The following is a 26,090-nucleotide window of genomic DNA, read 5'->3' as shown; positions in this document are numbered from 1 at the left end:
CTCCTATCGAAATTTTATTAACTCGGTTATTGACGAAAGTTCCCAAATCGATGCTTTATATATTGACTAAAAAGGCTTTCGATAGTGTTGATCACACTTTATTAATGTGTATATTGCACGCATGTTAAAATGGTTATCAAGCTTCGTTATGAACAGAACAAATTGTTCAAGAACTGCTTCTCCAGAGAAATAAATGCCACATAAAGCGTACCTCAGGAATCGTATTGGCTCTATTTTTGTTTAATTTATTCATAAATAATATTAAAGAAGCCTTTAAACTTATAATACCGTAATTTCTTATTGTACGCAAATGATTTAAAAATTTTTTATCGGATTGACAGACCTGAGTATCTTTTACAGCATGATCTTTTTCACTTACTGTTAGATGGTTCATGGAATAATGCGAATAGATTACTTCGAATAGGATACTTCATATCCAAATGCAACGTAATTCATTTTAATCGCAAAAAGAAATCGTATACATAATTACTCACTGGCTGGAACTTCTTTCTCAGTTACTGATTCTATTCGTGACTTAGGCGTTATATTTTACGCTGATTTATCTTTTACGCAACACATTCAGGACATCACAAGCCGTGCGTTCAAGAAGCTTGGATTTGTTATGCTTGGTCTTGGATTTATTATGCTTGGTCTTGGATTTGTTATGTTTGGTCTTGTAAATACTTTAATAATATTAATACATTGAGATTATTATTCCACTCGTTAGTTAGAGCACAGCTGGAACATGTTACCACTGTTTGGGTCCCTTACCAAATTAAATACTACGCAATGATTGAAAAGGTCCAACATCGTTCCCTTCGGAGAATTAGTTTTTTCATAGATAATCAAATGTCTTATTTCAACCACTCTTGCGATTTAATGTTAAATAAGCTCAAGTTGTTATTGTTAGAAAACAGAAGGAGATACTAGGATTTACTGTTCTTTCATAAATTAATTAATCGGCGTATTATCTGTCCAGATTTACTAGAACGTGTAAAGTTACATATCCCAGCGAGATTCCTCAGAAATAATTTAATTTTTTATGAGGAGGCGCACCGTACTTCATACGGTAAATTCAAGCCTTTAAATCGTCTGTTTACTGACTAATGAATTTTCTGATCGTGTGGATTTTTTCCAAGTGTCTCTTAGCTCGTTCAAGCGATCATTATTCTATGTTATTAATTTTTTCTAATTTCAGTTTATTCTTACATTTATTAATGTTATCTTTATTTTTATTAAAATCTTATTCTTATCAATGTTATCTTATTGTTATCATTATTATTCTTTTGTTTTTCTTAAATCTACTATGTCTGTCTATTTCTTAATCTTTTCTCAATCTGTATCTGTTGTAATTTGATGACACGTTAAATTACATTATATCTGGTATATTAAAGAAGACTTTCGTATATATATATATATATATATATATATATATATATATATATATAAAGTGACCATCCCTTTTTATATTTTAAACAAAAAGAGATAGGCCATAACAAATATATATATATATATATATATATATATATATATATATATATATATAAAATTAAATGCTTTAAACTGAACTTTTTTTGTGAACATAGTGGTTGCTTTCAAAAGCTATCTGTGATAACGAACAGAGAAATACGCATAATTTATAATAATGTAAAAATTTTGATATGATAAAAGTTGTAGCGCTATTTAAAACGAATTGCAACAATGTGTAATACATGATGTAATATAAATAGTTTACATACTATAGTTTTATCGATTTGAAATATCGCGGACGACGTCTACCTTTTCACTTTCTGTCTTGCATTATGAAAATAACATCACCTTAGCAAAAGTTGTTCCGGATCGCCGGCCGTCGGACACTGCAATCAGCTGATTGCTATACGCGATGTGTGTATGGCGATCTTGCAATTGACTGAAATCTTCGCATCATGAATGTAATAATTTTGAAAAAACACGTATTCCTGACGTAATTTTAAGACATTTTCTTCTTTACCAAAATTTTATTTAAAGCATTATTTTATGTTATAAGATAAAATAGTTAGCGACTCATGCGATGGTAATCACACGTCAGACGGTCAGCTGCGTTGGGTGTTTACGACGCACCGCGCCGCGCCGCGACTGCCTGACTTCTGTACTCGACGCGTGATTTGCTAACTATTTTTGCTTGTAACTCAAAAATTACGCTTCAATTCAAATTTTGGTAAAGGAAAAATTGTCTTACAATTGTATCAGGAATACGTCATTTTACGGACGGAAGGTTGTTCCGGAACATCCTGTATATTTAGTCTATTTCTTTTAGTTTAAAATATAAAGGGATGGGTTTGAGACATTCTTATAATATACAAAGTGTCCGATAAGTAAGTGACTAACGTGGAAGTAAATTAAGTCAAACTGAAAAGAAAAGTCTTTACTATTGTGCGATTTTCGTAATAATTATTGAGAAATTAATTTAAAAAGATTGATCAAGTCGTGAGTATAAGCGCGCAGCAAAAAAAGAGAGCCCAGAAAAAAGTTTGCGATCGCTAGGCGCGCGACGAAGCTTTTATAAGCGGTATATAACAATGGATTCTCGCATCCCTCTCGCAACCATCAATGAATAGTCCCGTTTTATTGCGCGTTTATACGCGAGTTGGTCGATCTTTTTTAATTAATTTCTCTTAAATAATTATTATGAAAAAAATGGTAAAAGACTTTTCTCTTCAGTTTGATCCAATCTACCTCTATTGTAAAGTTGATCACTTATTTGTCGGATACTCTGTATATAAATATATACAGAGTTTCTCAAAAGTGGCAACTTTCTTTTATCTTTCAAACTAAAAGAGATAGATCATAAATATAGATATATCAAATTAAATGATTCAAACTGAACTCTATTGTGAACATAATGATTGCTTTCAAAAGTTATTTGTATAAACAAATGAAGATATATGCATAACCTTTTTTATACACAGAAAGAAAAGTTTCTTTGGATTTAATAAATTTTATTAAAATTAAAGAAATATAAAGTTTGAAATAATTTAACAACTAATAAAAAACCTACAAATGTTTAAAGTAATAAATATGATTGTTTGATTTTCAAATCATATATTCATTCATTTAAAATAAAATTTTTTTTAAATAAATTTCACTTTTTTCAATTTAAAGTTCACTTTTTTCAATTTAAGTTATTTTATAATATTATTCTTTAAATCAATATTCTTGTTTTATATAAAACATTCATTATAAATAATTTAAATAAAGCTTACAACAAGTAAAATAAAGTTAAATTGCATGTTACTGCATCTTAATTCAATCAAATTTTTGCATCTTAGAGCCATAACATAGTAAAATTTAATTACACTTATTCTATCCGAATAAGTGAATTTCGGGTATTTATCTGTCCAATTTTCCAAAAATTAATTCATTATCTAAATTCTTCTATAGAGGTTGTCAGAAATGAAATTGATAGAAATAGTTATTAATTATTATTAGTCGCATTTTGAAGATCTTATTCATACACTTATGACAGAAATTGAATACGTATATAATAAAAACGCCGCATAGCGGTAAATGAATAACCTATACTATTCCAAATAATTGTTACTTTTCTGTCAAACAATATGGTTTAATGCAACAAAACTACTAAATTTTTATTCAAATAAATAATTTTTTATATAAATGTTTCAGTAAATTATGTTTATTTGTAACAAAAAAAATATAACTCAAACAAATAGATATATTAAACCTGAAGGAAATTTTTTCTCTGTGTAATAATGTAGATATTTTAATATCTCAGATAGCAAATTGCTAGCAGTATGTCAGCAGGAAAATTAAAATTCAATGACTTTGCAGTAGATTTCGCTTTGCTGCATTTCTATTAAGCTTAATTTTTGGCAGCACTGCTTACTGATATAATAACAGAGAAAATGAAGCAGAAATCGAGTATTATTTGCTATTACGTGGTAACAGCAGATATGTAACAAATATCGAGTGAATCTGCTATCAGTCTGACGATAGAAATGCAGCAAAAGTCGAATATAGCTTGCTGTCATAATGTGGCTACGAAAACACAGTAAAAAAACATAATTAATAATATAAATATAATTATTAATATAGATATAATAAAAACTAAATATTTGCATAGTTATAAATATTTAATTAAATATATAAATTTAAGTGTTCAAAATTGAACGATTCAAAAGATTAAATTTAACTGATTATTTTCCACAGCAAACGTCGCCGATAAATTCGAGCTATCATCCTCAAAATCACAACACGAGCTAAGGCAAACAGCGTCGCAATTACCCGCTCCATGAAAACAGAATTAAAAATAGAACATTCGATGCAGAAAAACTCCCTTTATGAAAATCGGCAGATCGCGAATCTTCGCGATTGTTAGTCAGTTGGTCCTTGACGACGAAACGAGCTGATCGATCCTATCATTTTCGCGCTGTTGTTCGCAATCTCGCTCATGTTCTGTACGCGTTCTTTCGAGTTTCTTACAATTTCGAAAAGTTAAATTGCTCGTGTCGTATACGCCATCGTCATTCTTATTGTGCATCGCTCAACTGACATTCTTGTGTGCGAACGAATGTAAAACTTTATTGTGAGAGACGCCGCAATTCTTACGCATTATCATTCGCTTTATAATTGTGACGTGTATAAGTGTGACGTGTTATTGAAACTAGTGGAGAGCCGACGCTCGTTAGCCACATCGCGAATGTCCTTTGTTTTGCATCAAAATCTATCCGGTCGTGAGCAAGATTTCCGCTCTCGCGAAGATTTCTAACAAGAGATCCTTCAATATTTCCGAATCGCGGAGAAAAGCAGACAAAAAAAGGACATTATCAAGATATTCGGATTCGCGGAATGCGTGCCGTCGCTCGCTCCTATTATTAAAAAAACAAATAAAATAATCATTAACTACACGTCACGACAGTATTCATTTCAACTCCTTATGCTTCTGCGGATTCGCGTTACACGTTGCTTCTCGCTTATCTCTGAGCGTTCATATCTAAAAGATTCGTGCGATCGCGTCGCGGTCGAATCCCGAACATTAAATAAATGATTAATTTATTAATAATTAGTAAATTTTAAGATTTGTATAAAAATTGAACTCTTATTTTGTTTCAAGCAGTCAATTTTCTATTGATCCATTCGATTTCCAAACTTTCAGTTTAATATTCTGAATTTTTTGTCAGAATTCAGAAATTAATCTGATAAAAATAGATATGATATTCCTGCACACAAAACAGGACGCGGCAACGCTTGCTATGTGCAAGAGCTATTATACATTTTTAATCTTGTTCTAGCCGAGCTTTGCAATCTTTATATTTGCCTACAACAAAAACTTAAATATGAGATAGATACATCATACAGCGATAAAGGAAAGAACTACAACTTGATATAATATATCTTAAAATTGATTATGTTATTGTTTTATGATAATGGACCATGCTGTGTTTCTGCTGTTATCTTTTGAGACGGCGGAGTATGCTTAATTTTTGCAACATTTCTGCTATTACGCTGTGCTTGCAGATGAATTCGATTTTTTACAATATTCTGACGTAGCCTAAAGTGTCATGTTGAATTTTTATTTAATTTCTGTTGATATATTGTGTCAACATGCAATGTTTAAAATCTAATGTTTTTATATTAAGAATATCTGCTTAAATTTTGCAGCACTTTTTATAGCATATTATGATACGGAAACTGCTTATTTCCTGCTGCATTTCTGCCGACATTAATTAAGATGACAGACTATGCTCAACTGCTGCCGGAGTTTTGTTAACATAATATGTAGTGCACAGTTTGCAATACATAATCTTGCACTTAGCTATCTGAGATAATAAAAGTTGTTTGAAACAACACTTAACAGCTTGATATCTCGGAATTATACGATCTTAAAAATTCAGATTTTGAATTGTATGGATCTGATGGATCTTCAAACGTGAATGGAAGTTGGTTTCTAAACCTCGGTTGTCTGAGTACAGCGGAGGTTAACTTTAAAATTTTTAGTGGGAGTTCCTATACAAAATTAAATTTTTGGATTCTAAGAAAGAACATAACTCAGAGTAATTATGTATAATAGAGTCTTACAGATTTTAATGATCTTGATATATTTTATCAAGAACACAACTCTGAATAACTTCCAAACAAGTTTAACTGTCGCATGCTATTTATTAAAAAGTTATTAATAAAATAAAGTTTAACGACTGGAACATAATTTTCTGACATGTATATTTAAAAAGGAACATATATTTGGTGGAATATGTGTTCAATACATAAGTAATTATAATAATACTGCTTTCAAAACACTGAATTCGTTTATATTCTTCGTAAGTAAATTTACTACAAATATGTATTAAAACGTATTAAATACGTATTAAAACAAAAAAAAATCTATTTTTAACGATTTCTTTCTTAGTAATTAATTAGTTTTTTTTTCAAATCACGTTATTAACACAAAATACATAGATGTACTACCTTTGTGAAATTTTCGTTATAAAGTATTAATATTTATAGCTACTATAATGTTAATATTTATAGCTACAATAGCTTATATTGTGAGTAGTGTTAAAAAAACAGGCGCATTCGTAACAAGGCAACGAAAGCTCTGAAAAAAAACACTTTCTTAAAATATAAAACAATAGTTTCAATATGATTTTTAATGTTATTATAAAAGAAAATAGTTGCAATTAATATTTTTCCTAATTTATGCCAAAAACTTTTTATTGTGAATACCTCCTTCAAACTGCAGAAATCAACTGCAAGAAACAAAAAAAACGAGTAATTTCAAAAAGAGAAAGAGATAATATTTTTAGTAAATAACATTTTAATTTTTAAACGAGTAAGTGGATCTAAATCAAGTTTTCCACAAATATTTATTAAAGTTTTCTTAATATATGTGAAAATTTTTATTTTGTTGGCGATATTTTTTTATTGTCAAATTTGTCAATAAGGACTACAATATGTGATTTTCCATAAGAATCAATACTAACTTTAAATTTAAATAATTTCCAAACCGTTAAGAAAATCGTGCTCAGGTTTTGTACAGATACTCAGAAGAAATAGTAAAATAGTCTTACTTCTTAAAGTAAGTAAAATAGTCTATACTTCTTAACATTAATGTCAGAAAATTACATTCTATTCGTTAAACTTATTTTGTAAATAACTTTTTAATAAACAAGCGATAATTCAAACTTTTTAAAAGTTATTCGTGTTCTTGATAATATATATCAAGATCATTGTCACAGATTTCAACATATGGACGTAAAAAATATCTGAACGGAGAGTATTGCCATGAAGTTGAAGACAAATGGGAAAGAGGATTGAAGGTTCTAGTGTAACGGATATGAACAACCAAGATGGCGGAGTAGTCAAGAATTGTACGAATTTTGGTATTATAACGCCTTAGCAGTTAAAAATCACGTAAAATATTGAACAATCAAGATAGCGACATCGAGCTTCTCCTTACTCCTCAGTCTTATTTATCTCTCGCCAGAAAATGTATCTTGTGCCCTGTCCAAATATTTCTTACGTCCATGTTGAAATCTATGAGATTGACCGTAATATGTATAATTACTCAACTCAAAGTTTTATCCGAAACATTTATTTGATACATGTTTCTACTAAAAAAATATGATGGTTTGAAATTTTTCGATTTATAGTTACTTGAAGCGCTCATGCGCGTAAATATTTTATGTATGATTTATATTATAATTTTACTTACGAAATAATAATTTTACTTACGAAATAATATTATTCCATTGTTGTGTTTGAATTTCATATTGTATAATATATTCATTTATTTTCTCTTGTTCCTCATTTAGATTTTTTAAAGTTTTTTCTTCTAGCATAATAGCTTTCTGTAATTCCTGTTTTAATGTTTCTTCTACGTTGTTGAAACTAATATTAGTCTAAAATAGAACATCATAAGTTTTATTACAGATAACAATAACAATATTCCTAATTCAAAATCTTTCATACTACCTGTATTTTGTTATGTAATTTTTCTTCGATAATTTTCATTTTTACAATTTTCTGTTGTATTTTTTTTTTCTCTTGAATACTCTACAATATAAGGGCAATGTTATTTCATTATAGATTTTATAGATTAACATGTAAATTACCTTTAATAGTTTGTCCTTCAGCTGTTTCGTTTCAGATAATAAATCACTCGTTGTATTTTTCATATTTGCTTCTACCGTGTAATGACTTTTGTATGCCTTATGGTATCTTTCGTCAGTTTCACGTGCTATTTGCCGTAGTGTTTTGACATCTATAAAAAAATTAAAATATATGTAATTTATGAAATTATAAAATATATGTAATATATATTGTTTAAGTGTATGTATACAAGATATTCTAGATAATCAATAAATTCACCTTTTTCAAAAACATAATCATATTTTTTTTATTTGAAAAAGATGCTATATGTACTTTATAGAGAATTTTTTTCTGGTGAATTTTTTTGTTCAAACTGTAGGATTTATTATAATTCATGTGACACACTGCAAAAATTTCAATAAGCACAATATCCTAGGAATTATAGTCTAGAAAATGTTGAAAATTGATGATTTTTAGGACTTTTTGTGAAAATTATCGTATTTGCAGCTCTTTGCAAATTTTAACAAGTGAAATACCCTAAGACTCATTACACAAAGTTGTCTTTGAATCTCATTCATACTCTTCTGATCACCCGCCCATAGAATCCAACTGATCCCACAATATTATATTAATGATTATAGTTTTATTAACTGAATATTGGTTTTATCTTACATATAAATAGAAGAAGTAGAAACGATATTTTAGAATTAGATTACCTAATTACCTTGGCGCCCCGTCTGATTCGTAACGATAAGCCACCGCTACTTATGCTCGGTCGATTTAGACACTATGGACAGGTGGTTAGAAAGTTATAGATAGGATTCAAATTGCAGATATCTCCATGTGGTGAGTCTTGGGATGTTTTACTTGTTGAAATTTGCGAGAACTGCAAATTTTCGCAAAACAATCCCAAAAATTATTAACTTCCAATGTTTTTTGTAAGCTAAACTGTAGCTTCAAAATTGTGCCTATTAAGAATCTACAATAGAATGACGGGCAAACTTCGAATTGATATTGGAGACTCTACATGGTGAGAATGCAAAACTACAGTATTACTGAGAAATAAATCTCTATGTAGTAGTGTATCCATATATGCACATACAAATGGAATTCCTGCATAAATGCACAATAGAGAGAAAAAATAAAAAAGAATTGACAATCACGCTATCCTTGTTCTTTTAGGCTGCGTTCGAGGAACAGGTTTTTAGCGCTATCAACTTGCTCTGTTCTCATTCAACTTTCAGTAAATAACAAAAGTAGAACGACGTTGTTAACGCTAATAGTGTCTCTCCAAACTCGTTTCGTTTTACGATTCGAGATTGGTCTGAAAATGTTTCCCCTCTTCCGGGGCAAATAACCAGTAATAAAACAAGATTAAAGACGTTCCCTTTTTGTAAATACTATGTATATATATTATATTTGCGTACAAATACTCCGTCCAACGAGAGAATAACCATGGTTTGCGGAAAAGAACAACCATATGCGGAAAATAGCGTGACGCTACTCGGTATTTGTAAATATGGCACACTCGAGGGTTTTCTAGCCTTCCTTCTTCGGAGACCTGCACGAAACGGACGAGTTTTCGATCCGTGGCTATTCTCTCGTTGGACGGAATATATATGTGCATATAATATTAAATTATAATTAAAATTATATACGCTATTAAAAGTTGTATGATGATGAATAATAACAACAGGATAATAGATAACAATATGAAAAAATATCCCAGATAGTCAAGTCTGTCAGATCATATCATATTATTATGACATTACATATATATGTGCATCGATAGAACTTCGTCAGCAGCCATGCATAATCTGTCGTTTTAATAAGTATCGACAGAAATGTGTGTAAAAAACAAGCAATCTCTGTATCATGATATATTACGAAAAATCTTGCATTTAAACAAAACTTCTTGGCATAAAAACAATAGATTTTAAGCGTGTTGATACAATATATACACAATCCGACAATTTTCCATCCAGACTTTAAATCTTCCGCCTAAACGCGTGGCTATTTGTCGGAACTATATAGCATTAGAAAGATGGGAATGTCTTCTATACGTCAAGTTTGAACGCTGTGCCAAGATGACTGAGTTATGATATTTCACGTGACAGCCCAAAAAGAATTGTGTCGGAAACTTATAATGGAACAACGCAGTGTCATAAAATTCCATGCTAAATCAGGTATAAATGCCACCAAAATATTTAAATCGATGAAAAGAGTCTACAGCAATTTGTGTTTATTCCAAGCAACAGTTTTCGATTGGCATAAACATTTTCGTGAAGATCGCGAATTACTTGAAGACAATAAACGAGAGCCGAAGCCTCGAACGCCGATACAATCAAAAAAGTTGGCGTTTATCTAGCCGATGATGAGAATGCAAGTGTCAGGATGATTTCTAATACCAACTTTTGTTTTAATTTTCCAAATGCTTTCTGACAAGACGAAGACAATTCGAATTTTATCTGATTTTCAGTGAGAGTAAACAGAGGTTTTGCAATAAAAGAAAAAAATTTTTATAAATTGTCTGTAATAGGAGCAAAATCCCAGAAAACTTTAAAACTGCTTTTTGTTTTGAGGAAAGGCCAATTCTCCACAGCAATGATTTTTTCGAATCCATGGCGATACCTTGCTCAGACACAATATGTCCTAAATGTTTTACCTTCTTTCCGAAAAGAGGTCATTTCTTTTGATTGATTTTTAAATTTGCTGAACGCAAACAAAAAAAAATCTTTTTAAGATTGGCTATCATTTTTTCAAAAGACTTACTGAAAACAAACGTCGTCAAAATAAACCAAACATGTTTTAGGTAAAATATCTCTCAAAATTTTTTCCATTAGACGCTCAAAGTAGCTGGAGCATTACATAAGCTAAATGGCATAACTTTAAACTGCCAAAGTCCATTTCTTACAGAAGAAGCTGTCTTTTTTCTATTCTCAGAACGTACTTTTACCTGCTAATATCCACTCTTTAAGTCTAGAGTGGAAAACCAAGAATTCCCTGATAACTGATCCAGGATGTCGTCAATTCGTGATAATATTAAGAATCCTTGATCGAGATCGCATTTAATTTTCTATAATCCACAAAGAATATAAGCGATCCATCTTACTTTTTTTAAAACTACAGGAGAGACCCACAGACTTCGAAATTCTTCAATTACTCTCTGAGACTTTATTTCCTGAATAATTTGATCCATCTTTTCTCTAAGATGCAAAGAAATCCTACGAGAAACATCCTACGAGAAACTACGAGAACATGTTTGATAGATTCCGAATCTTTTACATTAATAACATGCTCTAAAACTTCGCAATTCCCTAAAACTGAATTTTCTGAAAATACATCCTGAAACTCAATTAAAAATTCAGTAAACATATTCTTTTGAGTCGAAGACAGATTTTTGGAATTTTCTTCGAAAAACTTTTTAAGAAAGAAGGAACTTCTTCTTTAATAATCCTCGAACAAGGAGATTCTATATCATCTCCACAATTTTCAAAATTCCCAAATTCTGATTCGAAAATTTTATCCAAGTTTATCATTTCAAGAAAATCAGATCCTAAAATACAACCATCTGAAATATTTGCAACCAACATTGGAATTTTTAAAAGATATTTTCCTAATTCAATTTCAACAATCACTTTATAATCGACTGAAATAATTTTTCCAGTCGTATATTTTAAATAACATTCATTTATTGCATAATGTTGTTTCGGCCCTAATTAAACTCTTTTTCATAATCGGAAACATCGAAGCCCGTATCTATTTTAAAAAAATAAGTCTTACCATCTAAAAGTCCTACAATTAAAGAAATTTTTCTTTATTCTACTTATTTCAAAATATTTAGTACGAGTTATTTTTGAGGCATTTTCCATAAAAGCCGAACCTCCCTGACTGTCCCCTGAAGTTCGATTAATTCTTGTTTTCGTTAACGTAGGACATTCTGATCGGAAGTGCCCTTGAGCACCACATTGCCAACATTCTTTTTTCGTCTGATTAAATTTGTTAAATTTATTATTTCAAGTTTTATTGTTAAACTTTTCAGAAATCTTTTTATTAATTTCTTTCTCTAATTTATTATTTTCTTCATTTCTTTGTTTGTAATAAAATTTATAAAATTTATTATTTCTTTTGTCTCTTTCTTGCGGAACAAATTTGTTTTTTAAAAAACTATTTTCTTGTATAACTTTTACAGCCATTGCCCTCTCAACGGCTGATTTTAAAGACGAAATACTTTCCAATTGTAGCATTCTTTTAATAAACCCATCCGTTAGCGAGGCAATAAATTGCGTGCAAGCAATTTTATTTCTCACCTCGTGAGAATATTCTGGGTAAGCAAAACGCGATAAATCTGAATCCGCGGCTAGAGTAGACAAATCCTCCGAATTTTTCTGTTTTCTATTTGTGAATTGAGTATAATAAGTCTGGGCCAAATGCCCTTCGCAATTATAATTTTGATTTTATTTCTTCAACTTTCAAACTTTTAATTTCAAAAATGTCATCCAAAACCGAACGTGCTTTTCCCTTTAAACTTGATGCCAATGCTACGGTTTTGTAAAAATCACCCCATTTATTTGCTCGCGCCATCCAATTAAAGTGTGTCAAAAATTCGCGTAAAGAGACACTTTCATCATAATTGTCTGGTTTAAGTTTATACTCGACGTCAAATTGAAAATTCAAGCGTTCTCCGACCAGTTAAGACAAGACCAAGCATTATCTGGCCAATGAAGGCAAGACTGTATGATTGCTTAGCCAGTGGAGGCAAGATAAAGAATCGCTCAGCTAATTATAGCTAGTTTCATGGACGGGCGTATCCCATTTGGACGTAACAATTGGACACTGCTCGATTGGACACGCATTATTGGACATGTTTTATTGGACATTGCTCGATTGGACACCGCACGATTGGACACCACACGATTGAATATCGCACTTTTAGGTTAGGAAATGAAGTATTAACATAGATTTTACAACTTTTCATGCAAAGCGAGATTCAAGGAAAACCTATGTGTTTAATTTTAATGGTAGTGGAGGCCCCCCCGTAGTGGGGGCGGAACATACTGCCTCTACGTATATACTTTTCAATGCAAAATGAGGTTCTACATGGGTTTACAACTTTTCATGCGAGGTTCAACTGAAATCTATGTATTGATAAATGCTGTATTATATGAACTTTTTTTTTATTTCCCGAAATTGGGTTCACGCGTAATTTATTTCTCACATGAAAACAACTGGGCCTGTGTCCGATCGAGTCTGTGTTCGATCGGGAAATATTGTCGTGTCCGATCTATAATGTGTGCAATCGGGACTCACTCGTCAAAAGCGACGTGATCAAAAGCGACGCGTAGTCAATTGCAACATAGTCAAAAGCGACGTAATCAATAGCGACACGTGGTCAATTGCAACGCAATCAATCGCAACGCGTGGTTAATCGTAACATGTTCATTTGCAACGTGGTCATCAGCAACGTAGTCAAAAGAGTCTGTGGTTAAAGGCAACGTGGTCAATCCTACTCCCTCATTCGATCGAAAGGGAACTGGAGATGCGAGAGAGAGAGAGACAAGATAAATAACCGCGCACCTAGAACGGTATCGATAATTTGAACGTAATTTAAACTCGCAGCTTGAACATATTGCCCGCCTCGTCGTGGATGAAACGAAGAATGTGATAATTGCGCACCGCCCGACATGATACAATGGAGGCAGCAGGCTAAACTAACTATAGAAACTATACATACTTATAATGCCTAATCTATTAAGTATTTACATTTAACCAGAACTATGATCTACAAATTTAAGATAAGCGAGCAATGGAACCTAATTAATTTACAAGAGTGATTTAAACTTAATTACTAGTAGACTTATAAAGCACGCTGAGATCAATATTTGCATCTTTCTAATTAGAGTTCGTAATGCAAAGATCATTTATACATATATCATAATAAGATTATGGCTCCATCGGAAGCGGACAGAGCTTCGCTATTGGACGCTTAAATGTCGAAGTAGTCGTCTTCACGCTGGCCACTCGCACTAGTCCATCAGCTCCAGGATGAGTTGCGGTGACTCGTGCCAGGACCTATTTTGCGGGTGGTTATAGCTCGTCCTTGACCAGTACGAGTGCTCCCACTTCCAAATTGCGGAAGTTTTCCTCCACTTCTTGAGTTGCTGCAAATGATGTACATATTCTCTAGACTACCAATTCCAGAAGTGATCGCACATGTTCAAAACTAGCACCGTCGTGCTCGCCTGGATCCGATCCCACCCATCGTGTTGGAAGACCTTTGTCGCTAACAGAGTGGCTGAAATACAAAGACTGGTGCCTTCCCATAATTGGAAATACGGCAGCGTCCGTCCAGGCATAAATGGGGGCTTCATTCAGCCAATGATCTTCGGCTGATGTATGAAGAAATCATTCTAACAAGAGAGCGCCGCATAGTTCTAATCTCGAGATAGAGATCTGTTTAACTGGCGCCACTTTAGTTTTAGCAACTAATAGATGAACCAAGATATCTCCTTGTTTATTCGTATATAGACAGCCGCCGCATACGATTGGATGCGTCCAAAAATCCATGGAGTTCAATTGCGTTATCTTCAAGTGAGTTGTTGATCGAGCGGGGTATCCTTAAAGCATTCAGGGCAGGGTCTCAACAAATGCCCAGAATGATCGTAAGCACTTCGGAAGGCTGATTCCAGGCGATACCCGCCATCCACAGATCTTGTATTAAAATTTTATCGAACATTAAAACCAATGCCCAGCCCAACGGATCATAACCGAGCTACATCCGACAGCACTGTCCTCTTAGTGCTACTTATCACTTTTATCGTGTTTGCCACGCTCAGAGCAAACCCATCATCAACTGGACTCCAAAGCACGCCCAGGGTGGTCACTCCGTCTTTGTCATGGAGCAGCTTTTCCGACTTCCGATTCGCCGTTGGGACACAGAGCAGGCACATTTTCTGCCCATTTACTTAGTCAAAACTACCTGCCCGGAACGCCACGAGTTGGCGCTGGATCTCTCGGGCGTGCTCTGGAGTGTGTCCGCTTGCAAGGATGTCGTTAACATATGAGTTGGTTTTTATGGCGGCCGCTTCAAGGGAATTGGAATCCTTTCGCTCATCGTCGGCCAGCTGTATCAGAGTGCGAAGGGCGAGATACGGAGGTTGTGCCGTAGACCACTGTCAACAGCCGAAAATCCTGGATTTCCTCAGAAGGGTCCGCCACAGTATGCGCTTGGATCCGGATCTTCCGGATGTACACAAATCTATCTAAACATTTTAACAATGTCAGTAGTGAATGCGTAGCGATAAAAGCCAACGAGACAAAATCAATCATAGTTCCGATTAAAGCTTTGGCCCGGCTATTAATGTATCATTGAGCAAAAACCCAGTGGATGTACAGTAGGAGGCATTAAATACGACGCGTATCTTACTTGTCGGATCTGTATTTTTAAAGAACGTCATCACGATGGATGTCCGCGGTCGTGATTAATTCCATATGGCCCAAACTTTGGTATTTGTCCATAAATGCAATATATTGTTCGCGTAATCTAGAATTGTGCTGCAAGTGTCGCTCCAAGTTGAAAAACAGATGAAGGGCCTCTCTGCGGTTGTTAGCCAAACGACTCTCTACGTCCGTCCGCCTTAAGAACGGTGTATCGATCTTTGGTATGCGTGGCCGCATACAACTTCTGGCAGTCCTTGCTCGAGAGAATCATTTTCCGAGGCAGTTCCTCCAGCTCCCAAAACTGCTGGAGCGCTTTAACCAACCCCTTATCCAATGTCGTAGTGAGTGGCATAACACTTGCACAATCCGCAGAATTGATTCTTTGACATAATATCCAGTAGCGCAACTATCCCGATTTTGTGTTGGCCAAAGTGGAGTGCGCATGCACGAAATAAATAAGTTGCCCAGTAGCTTTATCTGAACTTTTTTCTCATTCTTCCTTGTTTTGTAATCTCTCTTTCTCTTTCTAACTCATTGCTACATTAAAAGAATATAATTTAATAAAATTTATGTAAAAATATACATTATTAACAATATAATGTATGTTAAAAAATGGAAAAAACAAATAAAAAATATAAAATATAAATATTGGTTATTAGTTAAATATTAATTATGTTATATGTAACATATATATTGAACATAATATTAAAATAAAATGTCAAAAAAAGCAAATATAATACATAAAATATTAATTATATATTGAGCTTAAGAAAAATTACAAATTATATTATTAAATTTTATTTAAAATATACATAACATATATGTTATATATATATATATATATATATATATATATATATATATATTTTACATAAAATATATAGTTATATTATTTTTGATAAATGTTTAATAATATAATAATTTGTAATGTTCTCTTGAACACAATAAATAATTGAACACAATAATTAATATTTTCTTCATTATATCTTGCTTTCTTTTAACTTTGTTTTAATATTATATGATAATCTTATATATAACATAATTAATATCAAATAAGTAACAAATATTTATAATATTTTATATTTTTTGTTTTCTATTTTTAATACATTATGTTATTAATAACTTATATTTCTATATAATTCTTATATTATTCTGATGTATAGCAAGTAGAAATAAGTTAGAAAAAGATGACAAAATAAGAAAGAGTGAGAGAAAAATTTAGATGGTATTACTGGTCAACTTACTTATTTCGCGCATGCGCACTCCGTTTTGGCCAACACTAACATCAAAGGGGCCGACAAGGAGTTGCGCTGTTGGATATACTGTGCCCCTGATCTGCCACACATCTCATGAAGACCCAATAATGTAGACTGAGCGGAAGGCGTTTCGCTCGTACCGGGTCTTAGTCCATCCTCGAGCAGTGCCCCATAGACATCGGCTCCCAGTATTGCGTCCACCTTGGTCATAGTGTGGGTCGGCAAATGAGAGTCCCTGCAAGTGGCCAATCTGACTGGGCAAGTCAGTAGTGCTGGATCAGCGTCGTCAATCTCGGTAATACGAGCACGGAAGATGGAGGCGCACGTTCAGGACTCGCAGCAAGCCCATGTTTACTGCAACGGCTTGGGTCAAGGTACTTGTTGACATCTCTTGTAATCCCGTAATCGGGACACAGACGCGACGCCTGGGCAGTCTCAGGGCGCGCACCACTCGCTCTGAAAGAAAAGAGGCCTCAGATTCTGTATCGAAGCGAATCCGTGCGATGATCATGTCGCCGTTTTCATTTCTAAAGACCGCCTGTGCAGTCGCCAGCAGGACTGAGTGACTTGATGAAGCAGCGAGAGCGGCAACATTGGCGAATACCCGTGGCACCCGTAGATTCCCTATTTGAACCAGAGCTAGTCGTTTGAGGACCTTTTTCGTTCGTTTCCGTGGTAGGAAAGGCACAAGTTTCCGATACATGAAGTAATGTATGTTTCTCCTGGCAGCGGAGACAACATAATCCAGACAGGATATTTTGAGACTGCATGTTTTGTCTTAGATAATTGAAACATGCTCCTTGTTTTTTGTGTATTCCCTACCTTGAAGCATCGGAAGTTCTTTGAAACGTGGACAGTAATTAAAGAGGTGGTTGACAGACTGAACATCGCTTGTTCGATCCCGACGTTTCAGATGTCATAGTCGTCAAGGCATTCACTTTTGGCTTTCGATCCTGTGATTTGGACGATGAAGTCATGGAGGGAGTCGAACCTTCGAAATTCGCGGCTTTTAGAGCTCTTATTCGGGTCTGTAAAAAATCATGCAATTACAACTTATTGAAGAGTGGAAAATCTGTATTGGTCTGCAACGATGCGTCCTAGAACAGCCGCGACGATAGATCAAGTTTCTCCACTATAAAGTGGAGGAACCGTCATCAGTGCGCCACGGATCAACTAAGTGACTCGAAGGAGCGCCTGGCCTGTAGAGTGATGCTGATCAATCGCTTAAGTTCCGACGAAGATGCTTTGTTCATCGCTGTGCTGGTGAGAAGTGCACGCATATGTGTTGATAATAAGATACTATAACATGATTTGTTATCATACCCTGTTCAATTCTGTCCATGCTGTTTCTAGCTTTTGTCCGTCAGCTCCGTGTTGGCGAACTTCCGTCGGGGAACCACTATAACTGCTAGCACTCATACGCATTTCCTGAACTGCGTGATCTCGATATTGCCATATGACAATAGCACTCGAATGTTCGAAATCTCAGAGTTTTCTTAATCGCCATGTACTACGAGACACACATCTGGCTCCAAAGTGCCAAAATGAATGTTCCACCCTTGCCGTTCAATAAATAGTCGAACAAACAGCGGGTTTAAAACGTATGTATAAAACGCGGTGCTGGTCTAAATAAGAAAAGACGTGAGCGGGAAGGAACGGAACGGCGTGGCCGGATATTAACTTCAATCGCGTGTTGAATGGACTCCGTTTATTGAGCGTCACAATTAAAGAGACAACTTGCAGCAGTAATCTTGCAGAGCGTTCGCTGATACAATTAATCTTTTTCGATATTCGGAATTCGGGTTTCAGTGTTACGAGGATTAGAGCTTCTTTCATGAAAGAAAACGTAATGCGATCCTATCCGCAACTTAATGGCGAAGATCGATTTAAAATCATGATCTCATCGCTTTTGCACCCCTTCTATTCCTATCGAGCTCCTCGATTCGCTCGATCGGAAGGGGACTGGGGGTGCGAGAGAGAGAGACAGGACAAATATGCAACTGCGCACCTAGAACGGTATCCGTAATTTGAATGTGTTTTAAATCTGCAGCTTAAACACAATATTTATATAATTTTAATTATGATTTACATATACAAACATATACAAGTCCGGAGTCGATTGTACCATCTGTCGTGTGCAGATAGAGCAGATAAAACTGAGGAGAAAAATCCTGTACCATTTTTTTCTATAAAAGAGTTAATAAAAGAATTATTATTAAGTGAAGTCTGGCTTATCGCCGATTTTTAGCCGGGCGCATGCCGCACATCTTATACTATACGAGAGCGCTCCGTTGCTACGGCGGCGAATCACTACCAGACGCGCGGTTCGCTGACGTGCGTCCGGCTAAAAGTCGATAGTACTGATTAGCCAGACTTTACTCAATAAGAACTCCTTTATTAAACTTTATAAAAAATAATGATAGAGGACTTTTCTTCTCAATTTTATCTGCTCTACCTGCACACGACCAACTCCAAATATCCTGAATGTGTATATGTATATACGCCTAACAAATACTCATTTATAACTATATTATAACGGTTACATAACTCAGTGTAACCGAATATAACAAATAATACTTCAGGAATGTAACGTGTAATAACTTATAATTTGTCACCAAAAAAGCAACAATGCTATATAGCAATTATATATTTAATTGTAACATTTATATAACGTTATATTATTGATACATTAAGAATATAATTGTAATAAAACTAAGATACTAATTTAATAATATATATAGTTTTATTATATGAATATTATATGAATGTTATATGAAATTACATTATAATTTTTAATTGTTTTTGAATATACATATAATTTATACAAGAGAAGAAGCTGCAGAAACATTATATACAGATATGTATTTATAATAATACAGTATACAAATATTTTTAACATATATTTGTTTTCTAAAATGCAGTTACTTTATATATATATATATATATATATATATATATATATATATATATTTATATGTATATATATGAATATTAGAACTATATTTTACATCTCAGGTAGACAACAAATATGATAAATAGAATATAATTTTAATTTTTTTGAATATTTATCTACTCGATTTTTAAAGTTCAATATCTGATTTCTCTATGTTGTGATTGCATCAGAAATTGAACTCTAATCAAAATAATTACATTTTTAATCATTGGTTGCTTTTTGCAAGCTTTATATAATTCTCATGACTGAAATTCAAATGCGAGATAAATGCATCGCGTGTCGCATAGTAATAAACAACTAAGTTGGCTGGGTACTATTTTTATGTTACGTATTAACTTTATTACAATTATGTTCTTAATGCATCAATAAAATAATATAATATTAATAATTTTATGTTATATAAATGTTATATTACATGAGTATAACTCTAACATATATTTAATAACAACAGTAAATAAGATAATATATAATAGTTATATAATAAATATATAACAGTTGTTATTTTAATTTTTATTCCAATGTTATATAACTATTATAATATGTATTTACTAGGCATAAATATAAAATTCACAAAAAAATGGGGCTTATTAATCTTGTTGCATTACTGTTTTTTGTCACAAGAAATCAAAAGCAGTTGTTAGACTGTATCTCGATCGTAAAATAATATGTTAGAAGAAAGAGGATAGCCTAATTGTCAGTTCTTATTTGATATTATCTCTTAATAATGGCGTGTATGTGTTCGATATGTCAATATTTGTGTTACACAAAATTTATTACACATAATACATACAATGCAAGAAAAACAAAAGCAGGATGATCATTTTTCTTTGTTACGCGATAGTGTGCTACCACGGAATATTTTTTATGTTTTGCTGTTAGCTGCATCTTTAGATGTTTCTAACAATAAGTGATAATTATAGTCTGCGTACTATATTTCGGAAAACTAAATTTTTTTATAAAATTTCTTTTAACGTATTCTTTATGCAGATACCTAATCCGCAGTTATCTATATGACGTTTACCAATTATCGAATTTTTATTTTGACCATTTTTCTAAAAAATCACTGTGTAGCGAAAATATTTTGATATTTTCGATTACGAATATTACAATAAGAATACGAGTTTCTCTTTATTTTGGCTGTAATAGAACAAATCTAGTCGTTTATGGCTAACATAGATTACCATAGTTTTTCCTACCAGCTCTTAAAATTTTTATACAATGTTACATAAATTACAAAATTCTAAAATTTGAACGAAATTTACTAGGAAACAATTTTCCATAAGATGTGCAAAATCCTTCGCAAAAGACTTATTTGTTATTACCTCTTATGACTGGAGCAAGATTGGTACGCAAAGTCGATATTGAGTGAGATAATTGGCCATTTGTTGTTAATGCGTTCTCTAATATATAATTTTCTGGAATCACTACTTTAGATATAATATCAGTTGGATAAGAATTAGTAATCTGAAATCATAATACAAATTATATTCATTTATACACACATACATACACACACATACAGACATGCACACACACACATGCACGCGCGCACATATATATATACAGGGTGTCCTAAAACTACCAGACTTTTTTTTAATAACAGATTTCTTAAAACAGTTCAAGACGAAAATCCTAATACAAAAATGTCGAGACTATAATAGTTTTTAAACGGGAAGCGATTATAGAATTGACGCCGGACACCCTGTATATATATACAAGGTGTCTGGCATCACCCGTCATGTGTAGATAGAACTGATAGAGCAGATAAAACCGAGAAGAAAAGTCCTGTATCATTTTTTTCGATAACGCTTAATAAAAGAGTTATTATTGTGTGAAGTCTGATAATTCAGCGCCGACCTTTAGCTGGACGCATGTCAATGAGTCGCGTGTCTGGCATGCGTGCGTGAATGCTCAACTGTTTACAGCACTTCACTGACATGCATTTGGCTAGAGATCGGCAATGATTTGCCAGACTTTACTTAATAATAATTCTCTTATTAAGCGTTATAGGAAAACATGGTACAGGACTTTTCTTCTCAGTTTTATCTGCTCTACCTGCACACGACGGGTGATGCAATTGACCCCGGATACCTTATACATACATACATACATACATATATATATATATATATATATATATATATATATATATTATATCCATTCATTTTAAAAGGTTCATATATAGCTTGTTTCAACCTGCGTGTCTAAAATAGTTGCTGTTCGATGAAGTACACCACTTTCTGCTTGTAAACCAGCTATCTCTGTTTTGCAACGTTTATATACTGTACTCTTATTTTTTAAACGATTGATATATTTTTTTAATTCCTCCGCTTTAGGTATTGACATTTGCAACAAGCTTTTCGAATCTTGTTTTTCTTTTAATCGTAATTGTAATTCCTCTAAAGAACTTTCAATTTTCTCTAAACGTTCAAGAGCATTTCGTTTCATATTTCCAACAGCAGCAGCTTGTTGTCTGAACGGCTCTATTTTATCAATATTGTTTTTAGATATCTGAAAAATAAATGTTTGCAATAGAAAAAAGAAAACTTTTACAAAAATAATATTGTATGTTAAATATTATTATTGTAGTATTATTGTATGTTAAATAATATAATCTTTGTATATTCGAGCATGTTCTTCGATTCTGTACGTACTTTGGATTCCATTAAATCTTGTATGTTCTTTAATATTACGTCCAAATTGTTTCTCAAGGTTATGATCTTATCTGGACCTAAATAAGAATATTCTTTGACTATTAATAAAGCTTTTATCCAATTTTTCTTTGCGTTTAATTCAGATGGAAGTTTTTCTTTTACAATCGCAGATTGCACCGTTACTTCTTCTATCAAATGTTGAATTAATATTTGCGGTGTGAGTCCAGTACTATCACGCTTCAAAACTTGTAACTCGCGTTCAACTCTTTGAAGAGAATTCTAAATGATAATAAAAATGATTATTGTAGAAAAAAATATTGTTGAAAAGTAGAAACATTTACAAAGAAAGTCGTGAATTATATAACGCATTTTCACAGAAATCTGTAATGTATTACAAGAAATATACTTGTAAATTGAAAATAGTCTCTTTTTCTTGCTCTTTCTCCAATATTAAATCGCGTTCTTTGTCTTTTTCCATTCGTAATAATCTGCAGGCATCTAATAAATGCAGCGCAAGTTCAGCCTTTGATTTGATTTTACCGATACGCGCAGTGACTGCCTATAAAAAAATTTTAATATTAACAATTATTGAATAGATTTGTGCTATCTCATATAAATCGGATTTCTAAGAAATATATTTTTATATAATTATGTAGCTAAAATTTTGTCGATATTAGTTACTTCTTTTCTTTTTCCATTGTTTGTAAATCCGCTGCAAGTTCGACGGCAGCTTCAACATTCTGTGAATAAGAATCATTCATGTAATAAAACAAAAAGAATCTAATGATTACATATATATAATAATTATATACCTTTTTCCAATTTCTCTTTCTTTATGAATTGTTTTAAATTTATCGACCAAGGATAAATATTGTTCATATAAAAGAGATATTTCCGAATCTCCTAGATACTCTGGTGGAATTTCTATCTAATAAAAAATTCTTTTTATTATAAATTTTTATTATTTTTTATATTATTAATTATTAACGATGGCGATGTACTACTTTAAATGCATGCTACTCGCATTCAATAAACAATTCCGATACATTACCTTGATGAGAAACCGTGATAGATACGCTCTTTTCCGAATTACATCAATATGCGTTAAGAACCATGTCAATATAGGATGAATAATTTCGACCTCACCTCGAACTAAACCTTGCCTAAACAAATTAACTTTTTGTGTATTTTGTATATAGATGCATAAAGTATAAATTATGCTTATTTTTAATAATAAAAAGTTACTTTAATATTATAGATTTTTATTGTATTCAAGCTCAGGAAGAAATTGATATAATCAAATATGTATATAATTAGACAAGATGTTCAGTAATAATCATATCACCTTTCATGTACAAAGAGAATGGATTAAATAGAGTAGGAACATTCTCTACCATTTTTGCAAATTTTGCAATATTTAATAAGGTATTTATTTAAAAATCAACCGATCTGCGCGAGTATAAATATGCTGCAAAACAGGCAGCCCACGTTGCGTGCCAGACACATGACAAAGCATTGGAATTAATAATTACGAATTGTGCATATTAATTGTACATATACTCGTGTGCATTAAGTAATTTTTAAAATTAATTTTTCATTAATTGTTGCGTAAAAGTTACAAAACGATAGAAAAATTTTTTATTTAATTTAACCCGCTCTATACATGCAAAAGGTGATACGGTTATTACCGGATATCTTCTATATAATATATGTCGATAGATAAAAAGAGTAATTAAAAAATAATTAGAAGTATAATTTTCAAATTGTTTTTTTCTTAGAAATGTGAAATTTAGAGAAATAAAAAAATTGCTTATATACAAGATGTCTTATCAAAAGTACCCCCTTTTATCTATTAAATTAAAAGAGATAGACCGTAGTAGATATGTATCAAAGATATATATCAAATTAAATAGTTCAAATCGAATGTGTGTATAATGATTGCTTTGAAAAAATATTGATGTTAATGAACGGATATGCATCATTTTTTTATACTAATATGAATATTTCGATATAAAAAAAGTTATAATGCTATTTGAAACAATATAACAACGATATATGATATAATGTAAATATTTTATATATTATATGAGTTTTATCAATTTGAAATTTATCGTGGATAATGTCTATCTTTTTATTTTTGGCTCTGCAATATGGCCAACTTCTGATTGAATATTATGATCAAATGACAACATGACATATGTTAATCTTTAATGCATAAGTCAGAGGTTGGCCATAACACAGGACAGAAAGTAAAAAGTAGACGTCACCCACGATATTTCAAGTCGATAAAACTTGTATAATATTGTAAAATATGTAAAATGTTTACATTATTATATTCCTACATTGTTATATTCGTTTCAAACAGCTACAACTTTTATCATATCAAAATATTGAATTATTATAAAAAAATTATGCATATCTTTGCCTTTGTTAACACAGATAGCTTTTAGAAACAACTACTATGCTCATAGAGTTCAGTTTGAAGCATTTAATTTGATATATACATATTTTACAATCTATCTCTTTTAGTTTAAAAGATAAAAAGAGGTGACCAGTTTTGGTCGGACGGTGTATATCATCATATATATATATATATATTGACCAATCTTTTAAATTAATTTCTCATTAATTATTACGAAAATCGCAAAATGATAAAGGATTTTTTCCCTATATATTTATATATATATATATATATATATATATATATATATATATATATATAGGGTATCTCTATTATCTCTTGTAAAGTGGGTGAAATCGAGGAAAAAAATCCTTTATTATTTTGCGATTTTCGTAATAATTAATGAGAAATTAATTTAAAAAGGTTGATCAATTTACGCGAGTATAAGTGCGCGACGAAAAAAGACGGTTCATTGATATGTGATTGCTGGGACACGAAAATCTAACGTAAAAGGAAAGGTCAATATTCTGGAAAGTATTCTAGAAGATAATATTAGTCATTTTAAACATAAATGTTCATATAAACGAGTGTCATATTTCAAACAGTTTCTGAGATCACATTATGCGGTAGCATCGGGATTTACAACGCTACTAAGTAGCTTATCCGGAGTTTTTCTAATAAACTTTTCGATTAAAATATCTCAGGAACCAGTGTTTGCTGTTATTTAGACGAAGTTATGTAGATGAAGTTATCTAAATCATTTAAATGAAACAATTGAATTATTTCATTTTTTTCTAAATAATAATAAGATGTATTATCTATATCTTTATCTTAGGTAGAAAAATGCATCATCTGCCTTAAATTATTTAAGATAATTTAACTATATCAGGCTATATTTAACAGAACTCAGCCTTTAGTAAACGCTTTATGATTCTTAATATATTTAATTCTTACATTTAGATCTAACAAAGAACCGAAAGTAAAATCTAATCATATTAAAGAATCACTAAGATTGTACTCAGTGCAAAACTATAAAGAATAGAGCTAAAGTATGTTACCTCATACTACCTTGTGCGTAGCATTTTCTATTATTTTCACTGTCAAATGTGATTTTTTTTATTTTTGTGAAATTTCTCTAACAATAATATCATAACAAAAAATGGAAAAATATTTAATCAAAAAGCCTACAAACAAATATACAATATTTTAGTTGTTACATTTTTTCCTTAATTATTTTTTTATAAAGCTATATAAACTTTAATATTATTTAGATAAAAGTTTTATCTATCATCTAGATAAAC

The 26,090-nt window shown here is 32.0% G+C and overlaps 1 protein-coding gene across 1 annotated transcript in view; it reads right to left on the bottom strand.

Annotated features, from left to right (window-relative positions):
* The window catches only part of LOC126851494 (intraflagellar transport protein 81 homolog), a 66,018-nt gene that overhangs the window by 8,224 nt on the left and 31,704 nt on the right, over positions 1 to 26,090 (bottom strand). The window contains 10 exon segments of the mRNA XM_050595546.1: positions 7,729 to 7,895; positions 7,969 to 8,049; positions 8,109 to 8,257; positions 21,057 to 21,198; positions 21,931 to 22,245; positions 22,389 to 22,667; positions 22,795 to 22,939; positions 23,061 to 23,130; positions 23,202 to 23,316; positions 23,440 to 23,551. Coding sequence (XP_050451503.1) covers positions 7,729 to 7,895; positions 7,969 to 8,049; positions 8,109 to 8,257; positions 21,057 to 21,198; positions 21,931 to 22,245; positions 22,389 to 22,667; positions 22,795 to 22,939; positions 23,061 to 23,130; positions 23,202 to 23,316; positions 23,440 to 23,551 — 1,575 coding nt within the window.

This window comes from Cataglyphis hispanica, chromosome 1 (assembly GCF_021464435.1).
Source record: "Cataglyphis hispanica isolate Lineage 1 chromosome 1, ULB_Chis1_1.0, whole genome shotgun sequence".
Classification (NCBI taxonomy): Eukaryota; Metazoa; Arthropoda; class Insecta; order Hymenoptera; family Formicidae; genus Cataglyphis; species Cataglyphis hispanica.
The sequence above is the reverse complement of the archived record's forward strand: the minus strand, read 5'-3'. Positions and strand labels throughout refer to the sequence as shown.